Below are 19990 nucleotides of genomic sequence, written 5' to 3'. Positions count from 1 at the left end.
AAATGCAGAAGACACATTTCAGTTGAATGCATTCAGTTGTACTACTGACTAGGTATCCCCCCTTTCCCTTTCCACCACCAAATAGTGTTTCTGAATTGTTGCCATGATGCTGACGTAGGATATCTTCTATATCTTCAGATGCTTGGCTACGCTGATTATGCGTTCACCTCCATATTCACTGTGGAAATCATACTGAAGGTAAAATGTGACCAGATATGCAGATGAAATGGGTCAAGCACTTTTGGGATCATACTATGTTTTGGAATGTTACTTCATTGTGAATTGACAATGATCTGCATAGGCTATCTTTCCTTCAGGCAGTAGATCTATGTCTATCTATAAACATATATGGGAGTGCACATGGCAGTGTAAATAGCATTTAGAATCCCTCTTAACTCTTGTGATTTTTCTCCCTCTCCAGGTGACGGTTTTTGGTGCGTTCCTTCATCCTGGTTCCTTCTGTAGGAATGCCTTCAACCTCCTGGACCTTTTGGTTGTCAGTGTGTCTCTCGCATCCTTCTTCCTCCAGTGAGTACCTGTCGGGATGTTATCCAAGTGGGCTCAGACCTCAGGCGCATAGCTGAAAAGCTTGTGCCTGAAGTCGAGCAGAAGGCCCATTGACAGTATGGTACAACCATTTTCAACCAACCTTTACTTAGCGGTACTGTCTTCGTTATTCTCATAAACTTCTGTTTCCATTTGCAGTTGGAACTCCAGAAACCAGAGAATAGATATTAAATTCACTTTTTGTAGAGAAATGGCCTCTCACATGTGTAAATCTTTGTTTGTGTTGTTTGGATCGCACTGTGTGACGCCTTATTCTACATGTGGCTGTTTCGCTTACAAATGACTAGTTCCTGCTAAGCTGTTGTGAAATGCCTGATGTCTGGCACCTGAAATGGTAAGGAAACTCCTCATGCAGCACAGACATTTCAGTTCATATTTTTCTGAATATTCTCAGCTTTTTGGATTCCAGTTGCAACTGTGAACAGAAGTTTGTAAGACACTGGTGTCTTCTGAATCAAGAATGAAGAAAGTATCGGCAAGTAAATGTTGGTTGAAAACAACTGTACCAAGACTAGTGGACCATCGACTCAAAGGCCATCACAAGCTAGTTAGCTAGCTATACAGATGAATGTAAGATTTGATCAGCTATCGGTGTGTGTGTGTGTGTGTGTGTGTGTGTGTGTGTGTGTGCGTGCGTGCGTGCGTGCGTGCGTGCGTATTGTTATGTATACTGTATTTTTTGTATCTTACGAAATACATACTCTGGCTACACAATACATTTCCCATTTGCAAAGACAATACATTTTGAATTGAATTGGTTCTGTCCTAAAAGGGACATTGGAAGGATGATGAACTGCCGTTCCTTTCCAGGTCAATGGACAGTATTGGCCATGGTTATATAGACATAATACTGTAACAGCACTCTCTGCAGGTCAGACAAGAAAAGTGCTGTGTGGATCATTCCAACACTCGTATCTGCTTCTCCTATACTCTCAGTTCCAGCGCTATCTCTGTGGTCAAGATTTTCAGGGTACTCAAAGTGCTCAGGCCTCTTCGAGCAATCAACAGAGCCAAGGGACTCAAGGTAATCATTTGACCACTTTAACCACCTCTCTCTCTTTCTCTCTCTCAATTGAATTCAAAGGGCTTTATTGGCATGGGAAACACACGTTTACATTGCCAAAGCAAATGGAATAGACAATTAACAAAAGGGAAACAAACAAGGGGAACATGAGTAACAAACGTTTTAAAAGAATATAGACATTTCAAATGTTACATTATTGGCTATGTACGGTGTTGTAACAATGTGCAAGTAGTTCAATTATGAAAGGCAGAACAAATAAACAGATAAATATAGGCTGTATTTCTCATGTTGTTTGTACTCCACTGGTTGCCCCTTTCTCATGGAAACGGGCCACAAATCTTTCTGCTGTGATTGCACACTGCAGTATTTCGCCTAACAGATATGGGAGTTTATCAATGTTTGATTTATTTTCAAATTCTTTGTTGGTCTGTGTGACCTGTGAGAAATATGTGTCTCTAACATGGTCATACATTTGACAGGAAGTTAGAAAGTGCAGCTCAGTCTCCACCTCAATTTGAGGAGAGTGGGCACATAGTTTGTCTTCCTATGGCGGCTTCTCTCAATGGTAAGGCTATGCTCACTGAGTCTGTACATAGTCAAAGATTTTCTTAGTTTGGGGTCAGTCACAGGGGTCAGGTATTCTGCCACTGTGTACTCTCTGTTTAGGGCCAGATAGCATTACAATTTGCTCAGTTTTTTGTTTGATTCTTTCCAGTGTACCAAATAGTTTTTGCTTTCTTATCATTTGGTTGTGTCTAAATGTGTTTCTATCCTGGGGTCTGTTTGTGTTTGTGAACAGAGCCCCAGGACCAGCTGGCTTAAAGGACTCTTCTCTAGGTTTATCTCTCTGTAAGTGAGGGCTTTGTGGTGGAATGTGTGGGCATCGCTTCCTTTTAGGTGGTTGTAGAATTGAACAGCTCTTTTCTGGATGTTGATAACTAGTGGCTATAGTCCTAATTCTGATCTGCATGCATTTTTGGAGGTTTTGCGTTGTACACAAAGTATATTTTTTGCAGAATTCTGCAGGCAATCTCTCAATTAGGTGTTGGTCCCATTTTGTGAATTCTTGGTTGGTGAGTGGACCCCAAACCTTACAACCATAGAAGGCAATGGGTTCGATAACTGCTTTAAGTATTTTTTGCCAGATCCTAATTGGGGTGTTGAGTTTTATATTCCTTTGGATGGCATAGAAGGCCCTTCTCTCTTAGATCGCTCACAGCCTTATGGAAGTTACCTGTGGTGTTGATGTTTAGGCTGAGGTAGGTGTAATTATTTGTGTGCTCTAGGGCAACAGTGTCTAGATAGAATTTGTATTTGCTGTCTTTGCTACTGGACCTTTTTTGGAACAGCATTATTTTTGTCTTATTGAGACTCACTGTCAGGGCCCAAGTCTGACAGAATCTGTGCAGAAGATCTAGGTGCTGCAGTAGGCCCTCCTTGGTTGGGGACAGAAGCACCAGATCATCTGCAAACAGTAGACATTTGATTTCTGAGTTCAGTAGGGTGAGGCCTGTTCTAGTGCCCTCTCCAATTCATTGATATATATGTTGAAGAGGGAGGGGCTCAAGCTGCATCCCAGTCTCAGCCCACTGCCCTGGGGAAAGAAATCGGTGTGTTTTTTGCCAATTTTTACTGCACACTTGTTTGTGTACATTGATTTTATAATGTAATATACTTTCCCCCCAACACTGATTTCCATCAATTTGTATAGCAGACCCTGTTGCCAAATTGAGTATAACACTTTTTTGAAATCAACAAAGCATGAGAAGACTTTTGTTTGCTTTTGTTTTGCTTTGATTGTTTGTCAACAATTGTGTGCAGGGTGTACACATGGTCTGTCGTATGGTATTTTGGTAAGAAGCCAATTTGACATTTGCTCAGGACATTGTTTTCACTGAGGAAATGTCTGAGTCTTCTGTTGATGATACTCCTGGGGATTTTTCAGAGTTTTCTGCTGACCCATATTCCACTGTAATTATTGGGGTCAGATTTGTCTTCACTTTTGTGGATTGGGTTGATTGGGCCGTGGTTCCAAATATTAGGGAAGACACCAGAGTTGAGGATAATGTTGAAGAGTTTAAGAATAGTCCACTTGAATTTGTGGCCTGTATATTTGAGCATTTTGTTTAGTATACAATCAACACCAACGTTTTGGGTTGGAGGGTTTTTATTTTGTCCTGTAGCTCATCCAATGTAATTGGAGAATCCAGTGGCTTCTGTTAGTCTTTAATAGCTAGTTGTACATTTTGTAAATTATCATGTATATATTTTTGCTCTTGGTTCTTTCTTACATGTCCCGAAAAGATTGGAGAAGTGGTTTATCCATACATCTCCATTTTGGATAGATAGCTCTTTGTGTTGTTGTTTGTTTAGTGTGATCCAATTTTCCCAGAAGTGGTTAGATTTGATGGATTATTCAATCCCAATGAGCTGTTTTCTGTCATGCTGTTCCTTCTTTTTTTCTGTATTTCTCTCTCTCTCTCTCTGTCTCTCTCTGTCTCTGTCTCTGTCTCTGTCTCTGTCTCTGTCTCTCTCAATTCAATTCAATTCAATTCAAGGGCTTTATTGGCATGGGAAACATGTGTTAACATTGCCAAAGCAAGTGAGGTAGATAATATATAAAGTGAATATATAAAGTTAAATAAACAATAAAAATTAACAGTAAACATTACACATACAGAAGTTTCAAAACAATAAAGATATTACAAATGTCATATATATATACAGTGTTTTAACAATGTACAAATGGTTAAAGGACACAAGATAAAATAAATAAGCATAAATATGGGTTATATTTACAATGGTGTGTGTTCTTCACTGGTTGCACTTTTCTCGTGGCAACAGGTCACAAATCTTGCTGCTGTGATGGCACACTGTGGAATTTCACCCAGTAGATATGGGAGTTTATCAAAATTGGATTTGTTTTCAAATTCTTTGTGGATATGTGTAATCTGAGGGAAATATGTCTCTCTAATATGGTCATACATTGGGCAGGAGGTTAGGAAGTGCAGCTCAGTTTCCACCTCATTTTGTGGGCAGTGAGCACATAGCCTGTCTTCTCTTGAGAGCCATGTCTGCCTACGGCGGCCTTTCTCAATAGCAAGGCTATGCTCACTGAGTCTGTACATAGTCAAAGCTTTCCTTCATTTTGGGTCAGTCACAGTGGTCAGGTATTCTGCCACTGTGTACTCTCTGTGTAGGGCCAAATAGCATTCTAGTTTGCTCTGTTTTTTTGTTAATTCTTTCCAATGTGTCAAGTAATTATCTTTTTGTTTTCTCATGATTTGGTTGGGTCTAATTGTGCTGCTGTCCTCTCTCTCTGTCTCTGTCTCTCTGTCTCTGTCTCTCTGTCTCTGTCTCTCTGTCTCTCTCTCTCTCTCTCTCTCTCTCTCTCTCTCTCTCTCTGTCTCTCTCTCTCTCTGTCTCTCTCTCTCTCTCTCTCTCTCTCTCTCTCTCTCTCTCTCTCTCTCTCTCTCAAATAACTGTACAAACGTGCTCTTGTGTCTGCGCTTTTGCTGACAGAACGTAGTGCAGTGCGTGTTTGTGGCAATCAAAACCATCGGAAACATCTTGATCGTCACAACGCTCCTCCAGTTCATGTTTGCTTGTATTGGAGTGCAGCTCTTCAAGGTACTTGGTCATTGCTTTTTTGAAAACACTCAGTGTGGTGCCTTCTCATTATAAAGTCATGTTTGTCTGCTCTGTGTGTTACAGGGAAGATTCTACAGTTGCACCGATGAAGCTAAACACACTCCATATGAGTGCATGTAAGACTTTATTTTTGGTCTTTTATTTTGTCTTTCTCTTAGCCAATGCCTCACTCAAATTCCTGTCATTACATACTATATTTTATTACTAATAAGCATAGTTTTGTGTGTGTGTGTGTGTGTGTGTGTGTGTGCGTGCGTTTTGTGTTTTAGGGGGACGTTTGTGGTGTATAAGGATGGTGATATGAATCACCCTATGGTGAGAGAGAGGAAATGGCAAAACAGTGAATTCAACTTTGACAATGTGCTGCAGGGCATGCTGGCCCTGTTCACTGTGTCTACATTTGAAGGCTGGCCACAGTGAGTACCAAGACCACGCATGAGTACATACGATGACTATCTGTTTATTCAGTAAAGCTGTTGTTCTTGTGTAAATATCTCTTATTATAAACTCGTAGGCTGCTGTACAAGGCCATCGACGCCAATGCTGCGAACCACGGCCCTATCTACAACTACCGTGTGGAAATCTCCATATTCTTCATCATCTACATCATCATCATCGCCTTCTTCATGATGAACATCTTCGTGGGCTTCGTCATCATCACGTTCCGTGAACAGGGAGAATCGGAGTTCAAAAACTGCGAACTGAACAAAAATCAAGTTAGTTGTTTTCCTTGAATAACTTATTACGACACTCATCATAATCACAAAGCTACTGTACCTTATTATCATGTGAAAGCCCTTCAGTCTACTGATATTGTGAGTTTTCACTTCACTTCCCACCTTCCCTGTGTCTCCTGTCCTGCCCTCCACAGAGACAGTGCGTGCAGTACGCTCTGAAAGCCAAGCCCATCAAGATCTACATTCCCAGAAACCCGTCCCAGCTGAAGTTCTGGAAGATCATCGCCTCCAGCCAGTTTGAGTACATCATGTTTGTCTTAATTCTTCTCAACACCCTCACCTTGGCTGTGCAGGTACAATAATCATAATGTACACATCATGTGTATTACAACAGGAATAAGATTGTAAATCGTTTTTCTAGAAAATGATTGGAAATATTTTACATAGTTTATCACGAGGAAGATAAATTCAAGTAAATGAATGTCCTCTCCCTGCAGCATTATGAGCAGTCTAAAACATTCAACTCTGTGATGGACATCCTCAACTTGATCTTCACAGCCCTATTTACCATAGAGATGATCATCAAGCTACTGGCTCTCAGAACACATGTGAGTTCAACAGGCATTCACTGGACACATTTTGATATAAATACTGTGTTCTAATGTTCTGATGTTCCAATACCATGTTCAAATTTTTGTAAATATTTTAACTAGGCAAGTCAGTTAAGAACAAATTCTTATTTTCAATGACGGCCTAGGAACAGTGGGTTAACTGCCTGTTCAGTGGCAGAATGGCAGATTTGTACCTTGTCAGCTCGGGGATTTGAACTTGCAACCTTTCTAGTTACTAGTCCAACGCTCTAACCACTAGGCTACCCTGCCGCCCCACGTTAATGTTCCGATACTACGCTCTAATGTTCCAATACCACGTTCTAATGTTCCATACTATTGACGGTCTTTGTGTGTGTCTGTGTATCCAGCAATATTTCATCGATGCCTGGAACTCCTTTGACGCTCTGATCGTTGTGGGCAGTGTGCTAGACATCGTGGTCTCGGAGCTCAGTGTGAGTACTCTCTCTGTCTCTCCTTTAGCTGCTTCATGTTTCCTCATCTCTTCCATCTTCAACCCTTCTCTTTACTTCAGGGAAACGTGATACTTAGAAAAGGCTTGCAATATAGGCCTGCAAAACGGTTTGTGTACAGTTATTCATTGTAACATCTCTGTCTAACAAACACATAGCTTTATAAAGCGCTTGTGTGTGTTCTGTCAAATACTAAATGATATTTTATGTATATTTTCTGTTTTCTTCCTTGTCTCTGGTATCTTTGAAACTTCTCATCGATCCAGGGAGGGGACGAGGATGTTGAAGTAAGACCACAACAGGAAAAACAATTCTCTCTCTCTCTCTTTCTCTCTTTCTTTATCTCTGTCACTATCTGTCCCTCTCTCTCTCATTTGAAAAAATTATCGTATTTCCTTTCCCCTGTCTCTCCATGAATAGTGTGAAAACAAGCAGCTGTTCTCTAAACCTCTGTGTTTCTCTCCAGGCAATCGAGGCCGCAGCCCAAGCTGCGGCTGTAGCCGTACCCGGAGCTCCGCCCGTGGCCAAGAAGGAAAGCGGAAAAGTGTCCATCACATTCTTTCGTTTGTTCCGAGTCTTGCGATTGGTCAAGCTGCTCAGCAAAGGGGAGGGCATTCGAACCCTTCTCTGGACTTTTGTAAAGTCCCTCCAGGTCAGTGCTAGGTTCAAACAGATGTCAAGACACACAGACAGAGACAGACAGACACTGGTGTATAATTTCTATTTGTTAAAGAAAATGTATGTCTATACATCCCCCTCGTTCACAGGCCTTGCCATATGTCGGTCTACTTATTGCAATGATTTTCTTCATCTACGCTGTGATCGGCATGCAGGTGGGTCTCCTTCCATTCATTGTATCCCTTTCTTAAGTCTTTAAAATGCAGCTGGTGACAATATGACCTATGCTCTAACCTTTTGCAGACATTTGGAAAGATTGCTATAGATGACAACTCACATATCAACAGGAACAACAACTTCCAGACCTTCTTCATGTCTGTCCTGCTGCTCTTCAGGTGAGTTTTGCAGGACAAAGAGGTAAATAGTAGATAGTTAGAAGCTCAACCACAGTCTATTTTTCTCCTCCAGCTCTCCACTTCCATTTCTGCTCTTATTTTTCTCTCCTCTTCAACCTTTCATCTCATCTCCTCTCCTCTCCTCTCCTCTCCTCTCCTCTTTTCTTCCTCCTGTATCTCCTCTCCTCTCCCCTTCCTCCTGTGTCTTCTCTCCTCTTCCTCCTGTGTCAACTTTCCTTTCCTTAGTCCTAACGTGTGTTCTTCTTGCAGGTGTGCCACCGGAGAGCAGTGGCAGGAGATCATGTTGGCAGCGTTGCCAGGGAGACCCTGTGACCCCGAGTCAGACTTTGAGCCCGGGGATGACAACATGTGCGGCAGCAACCTGGCTTACATCTACTTCATCAGCTTCTTCATGCTCTGCGCTTTCCTGGTGAGACAACTGTCTGTGAGAGGTGTCTTTTGCCAAAGAGAAATTCATCTCAATGAGACCAACTTGTGTACATAAAGGTTCATTAAAAAAATGTTGATTGCAGCCAATTTGAAGCAGATCAGCTGTGATTGATACACTCTGTGTTCCTCTTCTCAGATCATTAACTTGTTCATTGCTGTCATCATGGACAACTTTGAGTACCTGACCAGAGATTGGACCGTACTGGGTACTCATCACCTGGACGAGTTCAAACGAGTCTGGTCGGATTATGACCCAGAGGCGACGTAAGAGACCCCTCTCTCTATTGTTTTTTTAGATTTTTCTTTTCAAATTGAAAAAGGATCAACGGGATATGGCCTTTATTCAGGAAACCCGTTCTGTATCTCTGTCCTCTATCTTCCTTTTACTTCTTACTCTCTTCTCGTCCATCTCTTCCCCCATTTGGTCCTTTAATTGTGCTGTTTTTGTCTGTATTGCAGGGGTCGAATCAAACATATCGATGTGGTCACTATGCTGCGCAGGATCCAGCCACCCCTTGGTTTTGGCAAACTGTGCCCCCATCGTGTGGCCTGCAAGGTATGGCAGATCACATTTTAATGTTAAAGGTTGAATAAATTAAATTATAATAAACGTATTAACTTCTAATATTTATATAATTGAATGTTTGATATATGTCAGATATTGTGCAGTGAATATTGACTCTATTTCATCTGCTTGCTTGTCTTGTTAGAGGCTGGTTGCTATGAACGTGCCGCTGCACAGCGACGGGACAGTCACCTTCAATGCCACCCTGTTTGCGCTGGTCAGAACCTCACTCAAGATCAAGACCGAGGGTCAGTCACATACACAGAGTGTATCATTCACACATTATTATTTAGCGCAGTGGTGCTTGGGGCCTTTACTCCTATGTTTTTAAAGGTCTTGTGTGTCTCCACTAGGGCCTGTTGACCAGGACAACGAGGAGCTCAGGGCCATCATTAAAAAGATATGGAAGCGCACTAAGCCCAAGCTCCTTGAAGAGGTCATTCCACCCCCTAGAGGTAAACCATAGGAGGTGCCATTTCAGCCAACTAGACAGATGTATTACCGTATGCTACCGTATAACCACACAGACCACTCTAATGGTAGTTTATGCATTTTACAGAAATAAGTTACAGAAACACAGGTTTATTTCTGTATCTCTCTATTGTCTGTGTTTTTTTATCTTTTAGTTCGTCTCTATCACGTTCCCATTTGCCTCCTCCCTTTGTTTAAGATGTATTTTTTTCCCTGTTCTCCTCCTCTGTTGCGATTCTTCCTGACTCAGGGGAAGAGGTGACTTGTGGGAAGTTCTATGCCAGCTTCCTGATCCAGGACTACTTTAAAAAGTTCCGCAAGAGGAAGGAGCGGGAGAGGAAGAAGAAGGGAAAAGACAAGAAAGACTCACTCCAGGTATACCAGTTACCTGTAATGATGTTGTGGTAAACCGTGGGGTGTTGGGTTGAGCTTGCAGAGATTGACACAGAGACAGGGAGGCATTGGTCCATTAAAACCTGTTGCGACTCTAGGGGGAGTATTTTCATTTTTGGAAAAAAACGTTCCCGTTTTAAACGGGATATTTAGTCAGGACAAGATGCTAGAATATGCATATAATTGACAGCTTAGGATAGAAAACACTCTAACGTTTCCAAAACTGTAAAGACATTGTCTGTGAGTATAACATAACTGATGTTGCAGGTGAAAGCCTGAGAAAAATCCAATTATGAAGTGCCCCATATTTTGAAAGCGCTCGTTCCAATGAGTCCCTATTGAGCTGTGAATGTGCTATCAACCAGATCACACTTTCTACGTATTCCCCAAGGTGTCTACAGCATTGTGACGTAGTTTTACGCATTTATGTTGAAGAATAGCCGTAGGCGCAAGTGGTCACCTGATGCCCCCAGAGAGATTCTCGCGTAAAATACAGAGGTAGCCATTACTCCAATCGGTCCTACTGAAAAACGAATTGTCCCAACGGATATATTATCTAATAGATACTTGAAAAACACCTTGAGGATTGATTATAAACAACGTTTGCCATGTTTCTGTCGATATTATGGAGCTAATTTGGAATATTTTTCACCGTTTTCGTGACTGCAATTTCCGGGCAATTTCTCAGCCAAACATGAGGGGATGGGGAGTCAGTAGAGGTTTTAAAACAACTTCACTAATACAGAAAATAAACATAACAAAGAAAATCACTGAGGTTTGGCTCGGTCCTTCTTCTCTCCTTTCGCTTGTTGTCAGTCTCTCCCCGTTCTCTCTTGTGGTGTGCCACCGTGCTCCTTTTATTTGACCTCCTTTTATTTGGCACTTTCCTCTAAGTGATCAGGTTGATGATCAGGGTGAACTACCTCCCAAGGAGGTAATACTTGAGGGTGTGCGAACATAGCGCATCCTTCAGGGCCTGGAACGCTGCCTCTGTGTCCTCCGTCCATCGCACCATCTCGGGTAGTCATGCCTTTGTTAAGACTGTGAGGGGAGAAGCTATTGCGGCAAAGTTAGGTACAAATCTACTGTAGTACCCTGCTAACCCCAGGAATGACTTCACCTGCCTTTTGGTTCAGGGGACCGGACATTCCCTAATGGCAGCGATTTTTTTCCCCCCTCCCGATCTGATAGCCCAGGTACTCCACCTCGGCGTAGCCCAGCTTGCACTTGTGTAGGTTCGCGGTCAGACCTGCATCCCTTAGCGCATCAACCATGGCCTGCAACCTACTCCCAACTGTCACTGTGCACAATTATATCATCCAGATAAGCAGCTGCGTACTCACTGTGCGGCCGCAGAACGCGGTCCATGAGTCGCTGAAAGGTCGCTGGTGCCCCGTGGAGCCCGAAAGGCAGAACCCGGTAGTGGTATAGCCCCCCAAGGTGGAGAAGGCAGTCTTCTCCCGGGAGGCCGCTGCCAGTGGCACCTGCCAGATGGGGTGTGCATCGAACTTACTGACCTCGTTCAGGCTCCGGAAGTCATTACCAAAGAGGACGGTTCCGTCCGATTTCGGAACCAACACTATGTGGCTAGACCACTCATTGTTTGATTCCTCCAGTACCCCCACTCCAGTACCCAGCATTGTTGTCACTTCGCACTGGACCGCCAACCTCCGGGCTTCTGGTATCCGGTATGGCCGTTTACTCACTTTTTCTCCCAAACGGGTGTGGATATGATGTTCCACGAGATCCGTGTGCCCCGGCACCTCGGGGGAAACACGGCCGTATTCTGCTGGACCAACTCTCTGCGCTCTTGTCATTGGGTCGGGCTGAGGTCTTCCCCCATTGCAACTTCGACCGAGGGCGGGCCCTGCTGTGGCCGGGTCCATGTTACGCACAGCACCTCGCGTGCGTGCCATTTCTTCAGTAAGTTCACATGTTAAAGCTGGAGGGGTTTTCTCCGCCCGGTTGGCGGACCTTATAGTTGACGTCACCTACCCGCTCAACGATGTCGTAGGGCCCATGCCACATAGCCAGGAATTTACTCTCCGTTGTAGGGATCAGCACCAAGACCTTCTCACCTGGTTGGAACTCTCGTGGTTGGGCCCCCCGGTTGTAGACACGCTCCTGGGCCATGTGTTCTCTCACCACTGGCCAAATCGGCGTCATCCTCTCCCTCATCTCCTCCACTTGTTCTACTACGCTGTGAAGGGGGGTCGGCTGCTCTTCCCAGACCTCCTTGGCAAAGTCCAGCAGCCCGCAGGGCCGACGACATACAGGAGCTCAAAGGGGGAGAACCCTGTGCGTGCTTGGGGTACGTCGCGCACTGAAAATATCAGGTGGGGCAGCAGCTGGTCCCAGTTCCTCCCATCTTTCTCGATGACCTTATTCAGCATCTGTTTTAGGGTCTTATTGAAGAGTTCCGCCAGCCCGTCTGTTTGTGGATGGTACACACTGGTCCTCACCTGTTTTATTCGTAACAGATTACATCACACGAGACATGAACGCGGTGCCCTGGTCCATCAGGATTTCCCGTGGAATTACCCACCCTGCTAAATAAATGGAAGAGCTCCCGTGAATTACCTTTTGATGCATAACAAATCAAATCAAATCAAATGTATTTATATAGCCATTCGTACATCAGCTGATATCTCAAAGTGCTGTACAGAAACCCAGCCTAAAACCCCAAACAGCAAGCAATGCAGGTGTAGAAGCATGGTGGCTAGGAAAAACTCCCTAGAAAGGCCAAAACCTAGGAAGAAACCTAGAGAGGAACCAGGCTATGTGGGGTGGCCAGTCCTCTTCTGGCTGTGCCGGGTGGAGATTATAACAGAACATGGCCAAGATGTTCAAATGTTCATAAATGACCAGCATGGTCAAATAATAATAATAATCACAGGAAGAACAGTTGAAACTGGAGCAGCAGCACGGCCAGGTGGACTGGGGACAGCAAGGAGTCATCATGCCAGGTAGTCCTGAGGCATGGTCCTAGGGCTCAAGTCCTCCAAGAGAGAGAAAAAAAGAGAGAATTAGAGAGAGCATACTTAAATTCACACAGGACACCGGATAGGACAGGAGAAGTACTCCTGATATAACAAACTGACCCTAGCCCCCCGACACATAAACTACTGCAGCATAAATACTGGAGGCTGAGACAGGAGGGGTGAGGAGACACTGTGGCCCCATCCGATGATACCCCCAGATAGGGCCAAACATATAACCCCACCCACTTTGCCAAAGCACAGCCCCCACACCACTAGAGGGATATCTTCAACTACCAACTTACCATCCTGAGACAAGGCCGAGTATAGCCCACAAAGATCTCCGCCACGGCACCGCCCAAGGGGGGGTGCCAACCCAGACAGGAAGATCACATCAGTGACTCAACCCACTCAAGTGACGCACCCCTCCTAGGGACGGCATGAAAGAGCACCAGTAAGCCAGTGACTCAGCCCCTGTAATAGGGTTAGAGGCAGAGAATCCCAGTGGAAGGAGGGGAACCGGCCAGGCAGAGACAGCAAGGGCAGTTCGTTGCTCCAGAGCCTTTCCATTCACCTTCACACTCCTGGGCCAGACTACACTCAATCATATGACCCACTGAAGAGATGAGTCTTCAGTAAAGACTTAAAGGTTGACACCGAGTTTGCGTCTCTCACATGGGTAGGCAGAACATTCGGGATTGCCTCAGGACACTGGGTGGCGTAATCCATGACTACCAGGATGTATTGGTGTCTCCTTGCGGTCTTCACCAATGGACCCACCAGATCCATTGCCACCCGCTCGAATGGGCAAGTGAACCAAAGGGTTTTGATAATGCACCCTCGGAGCTGTGATTTGGCACTCCGGGCAACTAAGGCAGTAGTCCTCCACGGCGTGCTTGACTCCAGTCCAGTGGAACCAGTTCCCGATCCGCTCCCTGGTTTTCTCCATCCCCGGGTGTGCCCCAAGCAAGTGGGTGTTAGCAAGCTGCAACACAGTCCTAACATACTGGCTGGGTATGAGTAACAAGTCTTTTGTCTCCCCATTATGCTTTACTACCTGATACAATAAATTCTGCTTGACTGCGAAGTGAGGTGTTGGGGAATAATCAGAATTGGTTGGTAACATAGGTAAGATGTTTTATATTCATCATATGTTTGTAAGTTACTTCTCATCAGAATGTTATTTTTGTATAATACTGTGGCGGGGTTGCAGTATCTGTTCTATGTCAAGACTAAGTTGCTTGGGCCGGAGAGAGGGGAGAGGTCAAGGTGTCATCATGTGTAAACATATCTTTTGCTCCACTGTGTCTGTGTGCCAGTCACTCCCTACTTTTCCCATCGGGGAGAGGAGGATGGCAGTGTCTGGAATCATTCTATGCTCCCTCTTTTGTTGCTCCTATCTTAACCTATAGCCTCACTCTCCTCTCCGTGAGCTTGTCCAGGATTGGTTGTATTTAGAATTGGTTGTATCTAAATGACAATTTGATATATATCATAGGGTGGGGGCAATGTCTTGGTAGCATTTTGTACCAAGGACGAAATAAGAGCTTTGTTTAGGAGACCAAACTGAACGATAATTTATAGCCAACTCTGTCTGGCTATGGGATATTCCTCTCTGAAGTAAAGTATTTCTTTGTGTAAGTTCCTAAGACCTGTGGTTTGTCATGTCGTCTAGGGGGGGGGGGGGGGGATTTTTGCTATAAAGGATCCCATTTGCCATTATGTTGAGGACTCTCAACTTTTCATTAGAGATACTCTCAGTCGTGGACCAGTTGTGCACGGCGTGCGAGATTGAACCCATAACGGCTCAGTATCTGCCGTTTGAGTCCCTCATAATTTGCGGCCTGGTCAGTGTTCAAATCAAAGTAGGCCTTCTGGGCCTTCCCAGAGAGGTAGGGTGCCAACAGGCTAATCCACTTGGGCTTGGGCCATCCTTCCTCTGTGCCGTCCTCTCGAAGGTGCACAAATACGACTCCACGTCACCTTCTTTCGGGCCAGACTCCTGAGCCCTCCCAACCTTCAACTTGGCTACCTCCGCTACCAGTCTGCGGTTTTGTTGGTGCTGCTCCTCCAGTGCTTGCTCCTGGAGAGCCTGTTGCTTCTGCTGGCTGAGGATGAACTGAGCCACCAGCTCCTCCATGGTAATCTCCGTCGGCTTGACCACACCAAAGCTACTGAGATGCACACATTCTCCACCATATGTGGTAAACCGTGGGGTGTTGGGTTGAGCATGCAGATGTTGACACAGAGACAGGGAGGCTTTAGTCTGCAAAAACAACTTTACTAATACAGAACATAAACTTAACTTCTTATGGGCAGGTGGGACGGTAGCGTCCCACCTGGCCAACATCCGGTGAAATTGCAGAGTGAGAAATTCAAACTTAAGAATGATAAATATTTAACTTTCATAAAATCACAAGTGTAATACATCAAAATAAATCTGAACTTCTTGTTAATCCAGCTGCTGTGTCAGATTTCAAAAATGCTTTACGGCGAAAGCATACCATGCGATTATCTGAGGACAACGCCCCGCATGCAAAAACATGAAAAACATATTTCAACCAGGCAGGTGCGCCACGAAAGTCAGAAATAGCGATATAATAAATGCCTTACCTTTGATGATCTTCTTCTGTTGGCACTCCAAAAGGTCCCAGATACATCACAAATGGTCCTTTTGGTTGATAATGTCCTTCTTTATATCCATAAAAACTCAGTTTAGCTGGCGCGCTTCAGTCAATAATCCACCCAGTTTCCCTCCATCAAAATGCATACAAAATGAATCGCAAACATTAATAATAAACTTTTCCAAACAAGTCAAACAACATTTATAATCAAACCTTAGGTACCCTAATACGTAAATAAACAATCAAATTTAAGACGGAGAATCGTTATTGTCTTTACCGGAGAAAAATACCAAAGAACGCGCTCTCTTCCACGCGTTTGGAAACACTACAGCCAAAATGGGAGCCACCTAGAAAAACTACATTTTCCGGCTCATTTTTCCAAAAACATGTTGACATCTAGTGGAAGCCCTAGGAACTGCAATCTGGAAGGATTTCGTCTTATAATAAAAGTGACAGCCATTGAAAACAGTGGTAGGCTGAATTTTTGTTTTTGGGATGGTTTGTCCTCTGGGTTTCGCCTGCCATATCAGTTCTGTTATATTCACAGACATAATCTTAACAGTTTTAGAAACTTTAGAGTGTTTTCCATCCAAATCTAACAATTATATGCATATCCTAGCTTCTGGGCCTGAGTAACAGGCAGAAAATACTGCCCCCTACCCAAGAGAGGTTAACAAAGAAAATCACTGAGGTTTGGCTCGGTCCTTCTTCTCTCCTTTCACTTGGTGTCGGTCTCTCCCCGTTCTCTCTCGCGGTGTGCCACCGTGCGCTTTGCTTTTCGCCTCCATGGCTGGTTGTCACTTTCCTCTAATTACCTCCACTTGGAGATGTCTGTGTCGGGGTGCCCAGCTCCCGTCTTCCCAGCAGAGGGAGCCAACGTCGCCTCATGTACCTCCCCTCTATTACCATCCCCCGGGGTAGACCTCCTGGGATACCACAACGTGTTGTTACTGTTTGGTGTCTTTGTGTGTGTGTTTGTGTATCACACTGTGTGTGTTTGTGCATCAGGCAGGGCTCAGGTCACTGCAGGCACTGGCCCCAGAGTTGCATCTGGCCTTGGCAATGGAGGGAGAGGATGAGGAGTGTGTGGAGGGAGAGTTGGATGAAGAGTTCTTCAAGGTAAGTGATTGAATGTCATTAGTGTATCAAAATAGTATATACTGAAGTGATTGGTCTGTTCTCTGTATTTGTCATTGCTCAAATAAGCAAATATCATATACAATAGGTAAGCATAATAAATGTTTATAATATTTACAACAAAAACAGTTGACTGTATATTAAAGCAAATCTCTTTGTTTCCTTCTCCCTCCAGAATGACAACGTTTTCGAAGATCCTGGCACCTCTGCCACAAGTACTCCATCCACCACTCACATGCCAGCTGACATAGAGGAGGGCACCACCACTATCTTCATGGAGCCCTTCGTCGAGCCCACAATATCCAGCAACGTGGTCACAGAACAGCCATTGACAGTCAGCGAGAAACCAGCATCAGCTCTCTCATCCTTTGATGTAGTGATGGAACAGCCCACGAGATCTGAGGCCATCCCTCCACCAGAAGACATACCAGCCCCGCCCCAACCAGCCCCAGCCGCATCACCACCAAAAGATCCATCCCCTCCCCAACCAGCACCAGCCGCAAACCCACCAAATGCCCCATCCCAGCCTCAACCAGCCCCAGTTGCATCCTCACCAAATGTTGCTTCTCCACCACAGGTGGTTACTCAATCCCCGCCTCAAATAGTGTTAGCCCCACCAGAACCAGAGGCACCTCAAATAGTGTTAGAGGCAGCCCCTGCCCCACCTCAACCAGAGCCATTGATGGAGGGAAGAGGAAGTGAAACTTCCACTACACAGCAGGTGTACTACCCACAGTACCCAGTGAGCATGCCAACAAACAACGGGTGAGTGGAAAAGGAAGAGAAGAGGATCTGGGTGAAAGGGGTTGAAGAGTCAGTGTGTGTGTGTGTGTGTGTGTGTGTGTGTGTGTGTGTGTGTGTGTGTGTGTGTGTGTGTGTGTGTGTGTGTGTGTGTGTGTGTGTGTATTCATTAGTGTTCCCGTTCCCTCAACTTCACAGGCATGTGTATCAAGAGCAACCTGTAGCATCCCCTATCCAGTCAGAGTACATGCAGAGTCCTACTCCTAACTTCACCAATGGGAGAGCTGCAGGAGTGCCCTACGCCAATGGAAATGGCATGAATGGGAACGTCTCCAATGGCGGTACGAATGGAGGTAGTGTGAATGGAGGTAGCATTACCGGAAGTAGCATGAGTGGCTACAATGGCAACGGTTACAACGGAAATGGATACAATGGAAACGGCTACAACGGAAACGGCTACAATGGAAACGGCTACAATGGAAACGGTAACGGATTGGAGCAGTATGTCCGGAGACGTGTTCTTCCTCCCACTCCTGCAGGTAATCATCACATGGTCTCAGTCTTTCTCCTCAACACCAGTAGAATCAGTAGAACTAGAAACACCCAGTGACCATCTTAGTACATTTCCATGTTTTTTCCCTTCCAGGTCGCAAGCCGCCCTCCTTTAACATCCAGTGTCTGAGGGCACAGCATAGCGCGGATGACATCCCCATCCCTGGCACGTACGAGAGTAACTCGCCCCCATGCAGATCCAGACTGGTAAGACACAGACACATGCAAAAGAATAGCCAACCAATGCTCACATGAATCAGAGACACCTTTTGATTTGGTGCCAAATTTGGAATTGAAAGCGTTTGAATGTGATAATAGAAATCAAGATTTTAATCATTGTCCTCCCTTCTCCTCCAGAACCTTGACTCCCGCCGCAGCAGTGCCTCCTCCATGTCCTCTGCTTCCTGGGCCAACAACGGAGGAGGACATGCAGGGTCGATGCCAGGAGCAGGGGTGTCGGCAGCATCATCAGCAGCAGCGAAGAGAGGGCGTCTGCTCTACGCCCCTCTGATGCTGGTGGATGAGGCCAGGGGCACCAAGCAGGTGTGGGGAGACAGGACCCAGGCCACCTCCAGCCTCCCTGCTATTGCAACCAGGCCCAGTGGCTGGTACCCTGGAGCCCCGACACTTCCTGTGCCCACCCCCCAGAACAGGAGCTACACCAATGGCAGGGTGCCCTCCCAGATCAGCCAGAGCCTCATAGAGAAGGGCAGTGCAGACAGCCTGGTGGAGTCGGTAAGTGATGGATGAAATAGTATGTCCTGATGAGAGTAAGATAAAAGTCCCAAGGCTACTTACTGCTTAGGATATACAGTACTTATCAGGGTAATAGTGAGTGGAAAAGTCAAGAGCACTCCAAGCCTCAGTAATTCACCTCAATTCACCTTTGTTATGAATTTCAATTTGCCTACAGTGCAAGTTAGTCAGTGATTTAAACCCCATGAAAGTTCCTCTATTTATGAATATTCAATAAACACTTGTAAGCTGTAGGTGGGAGAGAGAGAGAGAGAAAGAAAGAGAGAGATATTTGTGTTCACTGTTTCACAACTCTCCTTACTCTCCCACAGATCCTGATATCGGAAGGCTTGGGCCTCTATGCAAGAGACCCAAAGTTTGTGAACTTCGCCAAGCGAGAGATCGCGGACGCATGTAACATGACCATTGATGAGATGGAGAACGCAGCCACAGACCTGCTGACCCGTTCGGCAGGCCAGCCAATAGGACGCTTCGAGGAGGAGCTGGCTGACGAGATGAACTGTGTGATTTCCTACTGAGACTAGAGAGAGGAAACAGAGAGGAAGGGAGGGGAGTGGGAGGAAGAGGGAGGGTGGGAGAGTTGGAGGGCAAGGATATAGAGCCTTACCTCTTTGTCGACATCAACATAGGGGGTAAGGATGGCGAGGCAAGCTGTTGATCTTAGCAAACTGTCAATGTCTCTTTGATCAGGGTAATTTTCTCTTCCAGATCTTCTCAGGTAATTTGGCTTTGTTGTGAAAGCATCAGTGTGTCTTGAACAAGAGCCTGAAATAACCATACTACATTTGACAGCATATACATAGAGCAACTATTGACGTTTGGCCACAATACTCTTGAAAAGTCATTTCCAATGTAAGAGTGCCCAGTACTATAGCCTTCCAAACGGGATTACAGTTCTTATTCTACCATTAAGTATTTATCGCTATTTCAAAAGCGGCACTTTCTGCCTTGTATTTCCATTTTGTACTGAGCTTGATTTGCTGTCCCTTTATGTAACCCAAAATCCTACAATCCCCCTGCTAAGACCATATAAATATATTAAAAGCAGAGGCATAAATCCAATAAATAAACAAACACCTTGTCTGTTGTGCAAGTGAGCTCCAGTTGTAACTACAGATCATGAAACAGGGTTTGTGTGTGTCGTGTCAGTGGCCCAGTGAAGCATTAGCCTAGCGTTAGCATTAGACATTTGAACCATGTCATGTATGATTATGTCAACAGAAATGCCACAGAAGATTCTCATGACAGTCACCGTAGTCTTCCTCGGTGAGAAGCTTTGACGTAGTATTTATGTACATATGCGGTCAAGA

General features: G+C 45.0%; 1 protein-coding gene across 1 annotated transcript in view; it reads left to right on the top strand.

The window, feature by feature from the left end:
- LOC139368570 (voltage-dependent L-type calcium channel subunit alpha-1D-like) overlaps positions 1-19209 on the top strand; it is a 30681-nt gene extending 11472 nt beyond the window's left edge. Inside the window, exons 20-45 of the mRNA XM_071107597.1 lie at positions 139-198; positions 422-528; positions 1504-1591; positions 5114-5221; positions 5306-5358; positions 5512-5658; positions 5757-5958; positions 6114-6272; positions 6417-6527; positions 6899-6982; positions 7267-7287; positions 7467-7652; positions 7768-7833; positions 7922-8013; positions 8284-8443; positions 8600-8727; positions 8923-9019; positions 9174-9276; positions 9382-9483; positions 9750-9874; positions 16503-16613; positions 16807-17396; positions 17571-17911; positions 18019-18131; positions 18282-18659; positions 18992-19209. Coding sequence (XP_070963698.1) covers positions 139-198; positions 422-528; positions 1504-1591; positions 5114-5221; positions 5306-5358; positions 5512-5658; positions 5757-5958; positions 6114-6272; positions 6417-6527; positions 6899-6982; positions 7267-7287; positions 7467-7652; positions 7768-7833; positions 7922-8013; positions 8284-8443; positions 8600-8727; positions 8923-9019; positions 9174-9276; positions 9382-9483; positions 9750-9874; positions 16503-16613; positions 16807-17396; positions 17571-17911; positions 18019-18131; positions 18282-18659; positions 18992-19198 — 3939 coding nt within the window. The 3' untranslated portion in view covers positions 19199-19209. The remainder of the gene's footprint in view (positions 1-138; positions 199-421; positions 529-1503; positions 1592-5113; positions 5222-5305; positions 5359-5511; positions 5659-5756; positions 5959-6113; positions 6273-6416; positions 6528-6898; positions 6983-7266; positions 7288-7466; positions 7653-7767; positions 7834-7921; positions 8014-8283; positions 8444-8599; positions 8728-8922; positions 9020-9173; positions 9277-9381; positions 9484-9749; positions 9875-16502; positions 16614-16806; positions 17397-17570; positions 17912-18018; positions 18132-18281; positions 18660-18991) is intronic.
- The last annotated feature ends 781 nt before the right edge of the window (positions 19210-19990 follow it).

This window comes from Oncorhynchus clarkii, chromosome 16 (assembly GCF_045791955.1).
Source record: "Oncorhynchus clarkii lewisi isolate Uvic-CL-2024 chromosome 16, UVic_Ocla_1.0, whole genome shotgun sequence".
NCBI lineage: Eukaryota > Metazoa > Chordata > Actinopteri > Salmoniformes > Salmonidae > Oncorhynchus > Oncorhynchus clarkii.
The sequence above is the reverse complement of the archived record's forward strand: the minus strand, read 5'-3'. Positions and strand labels throughout refer to the sequence as shown.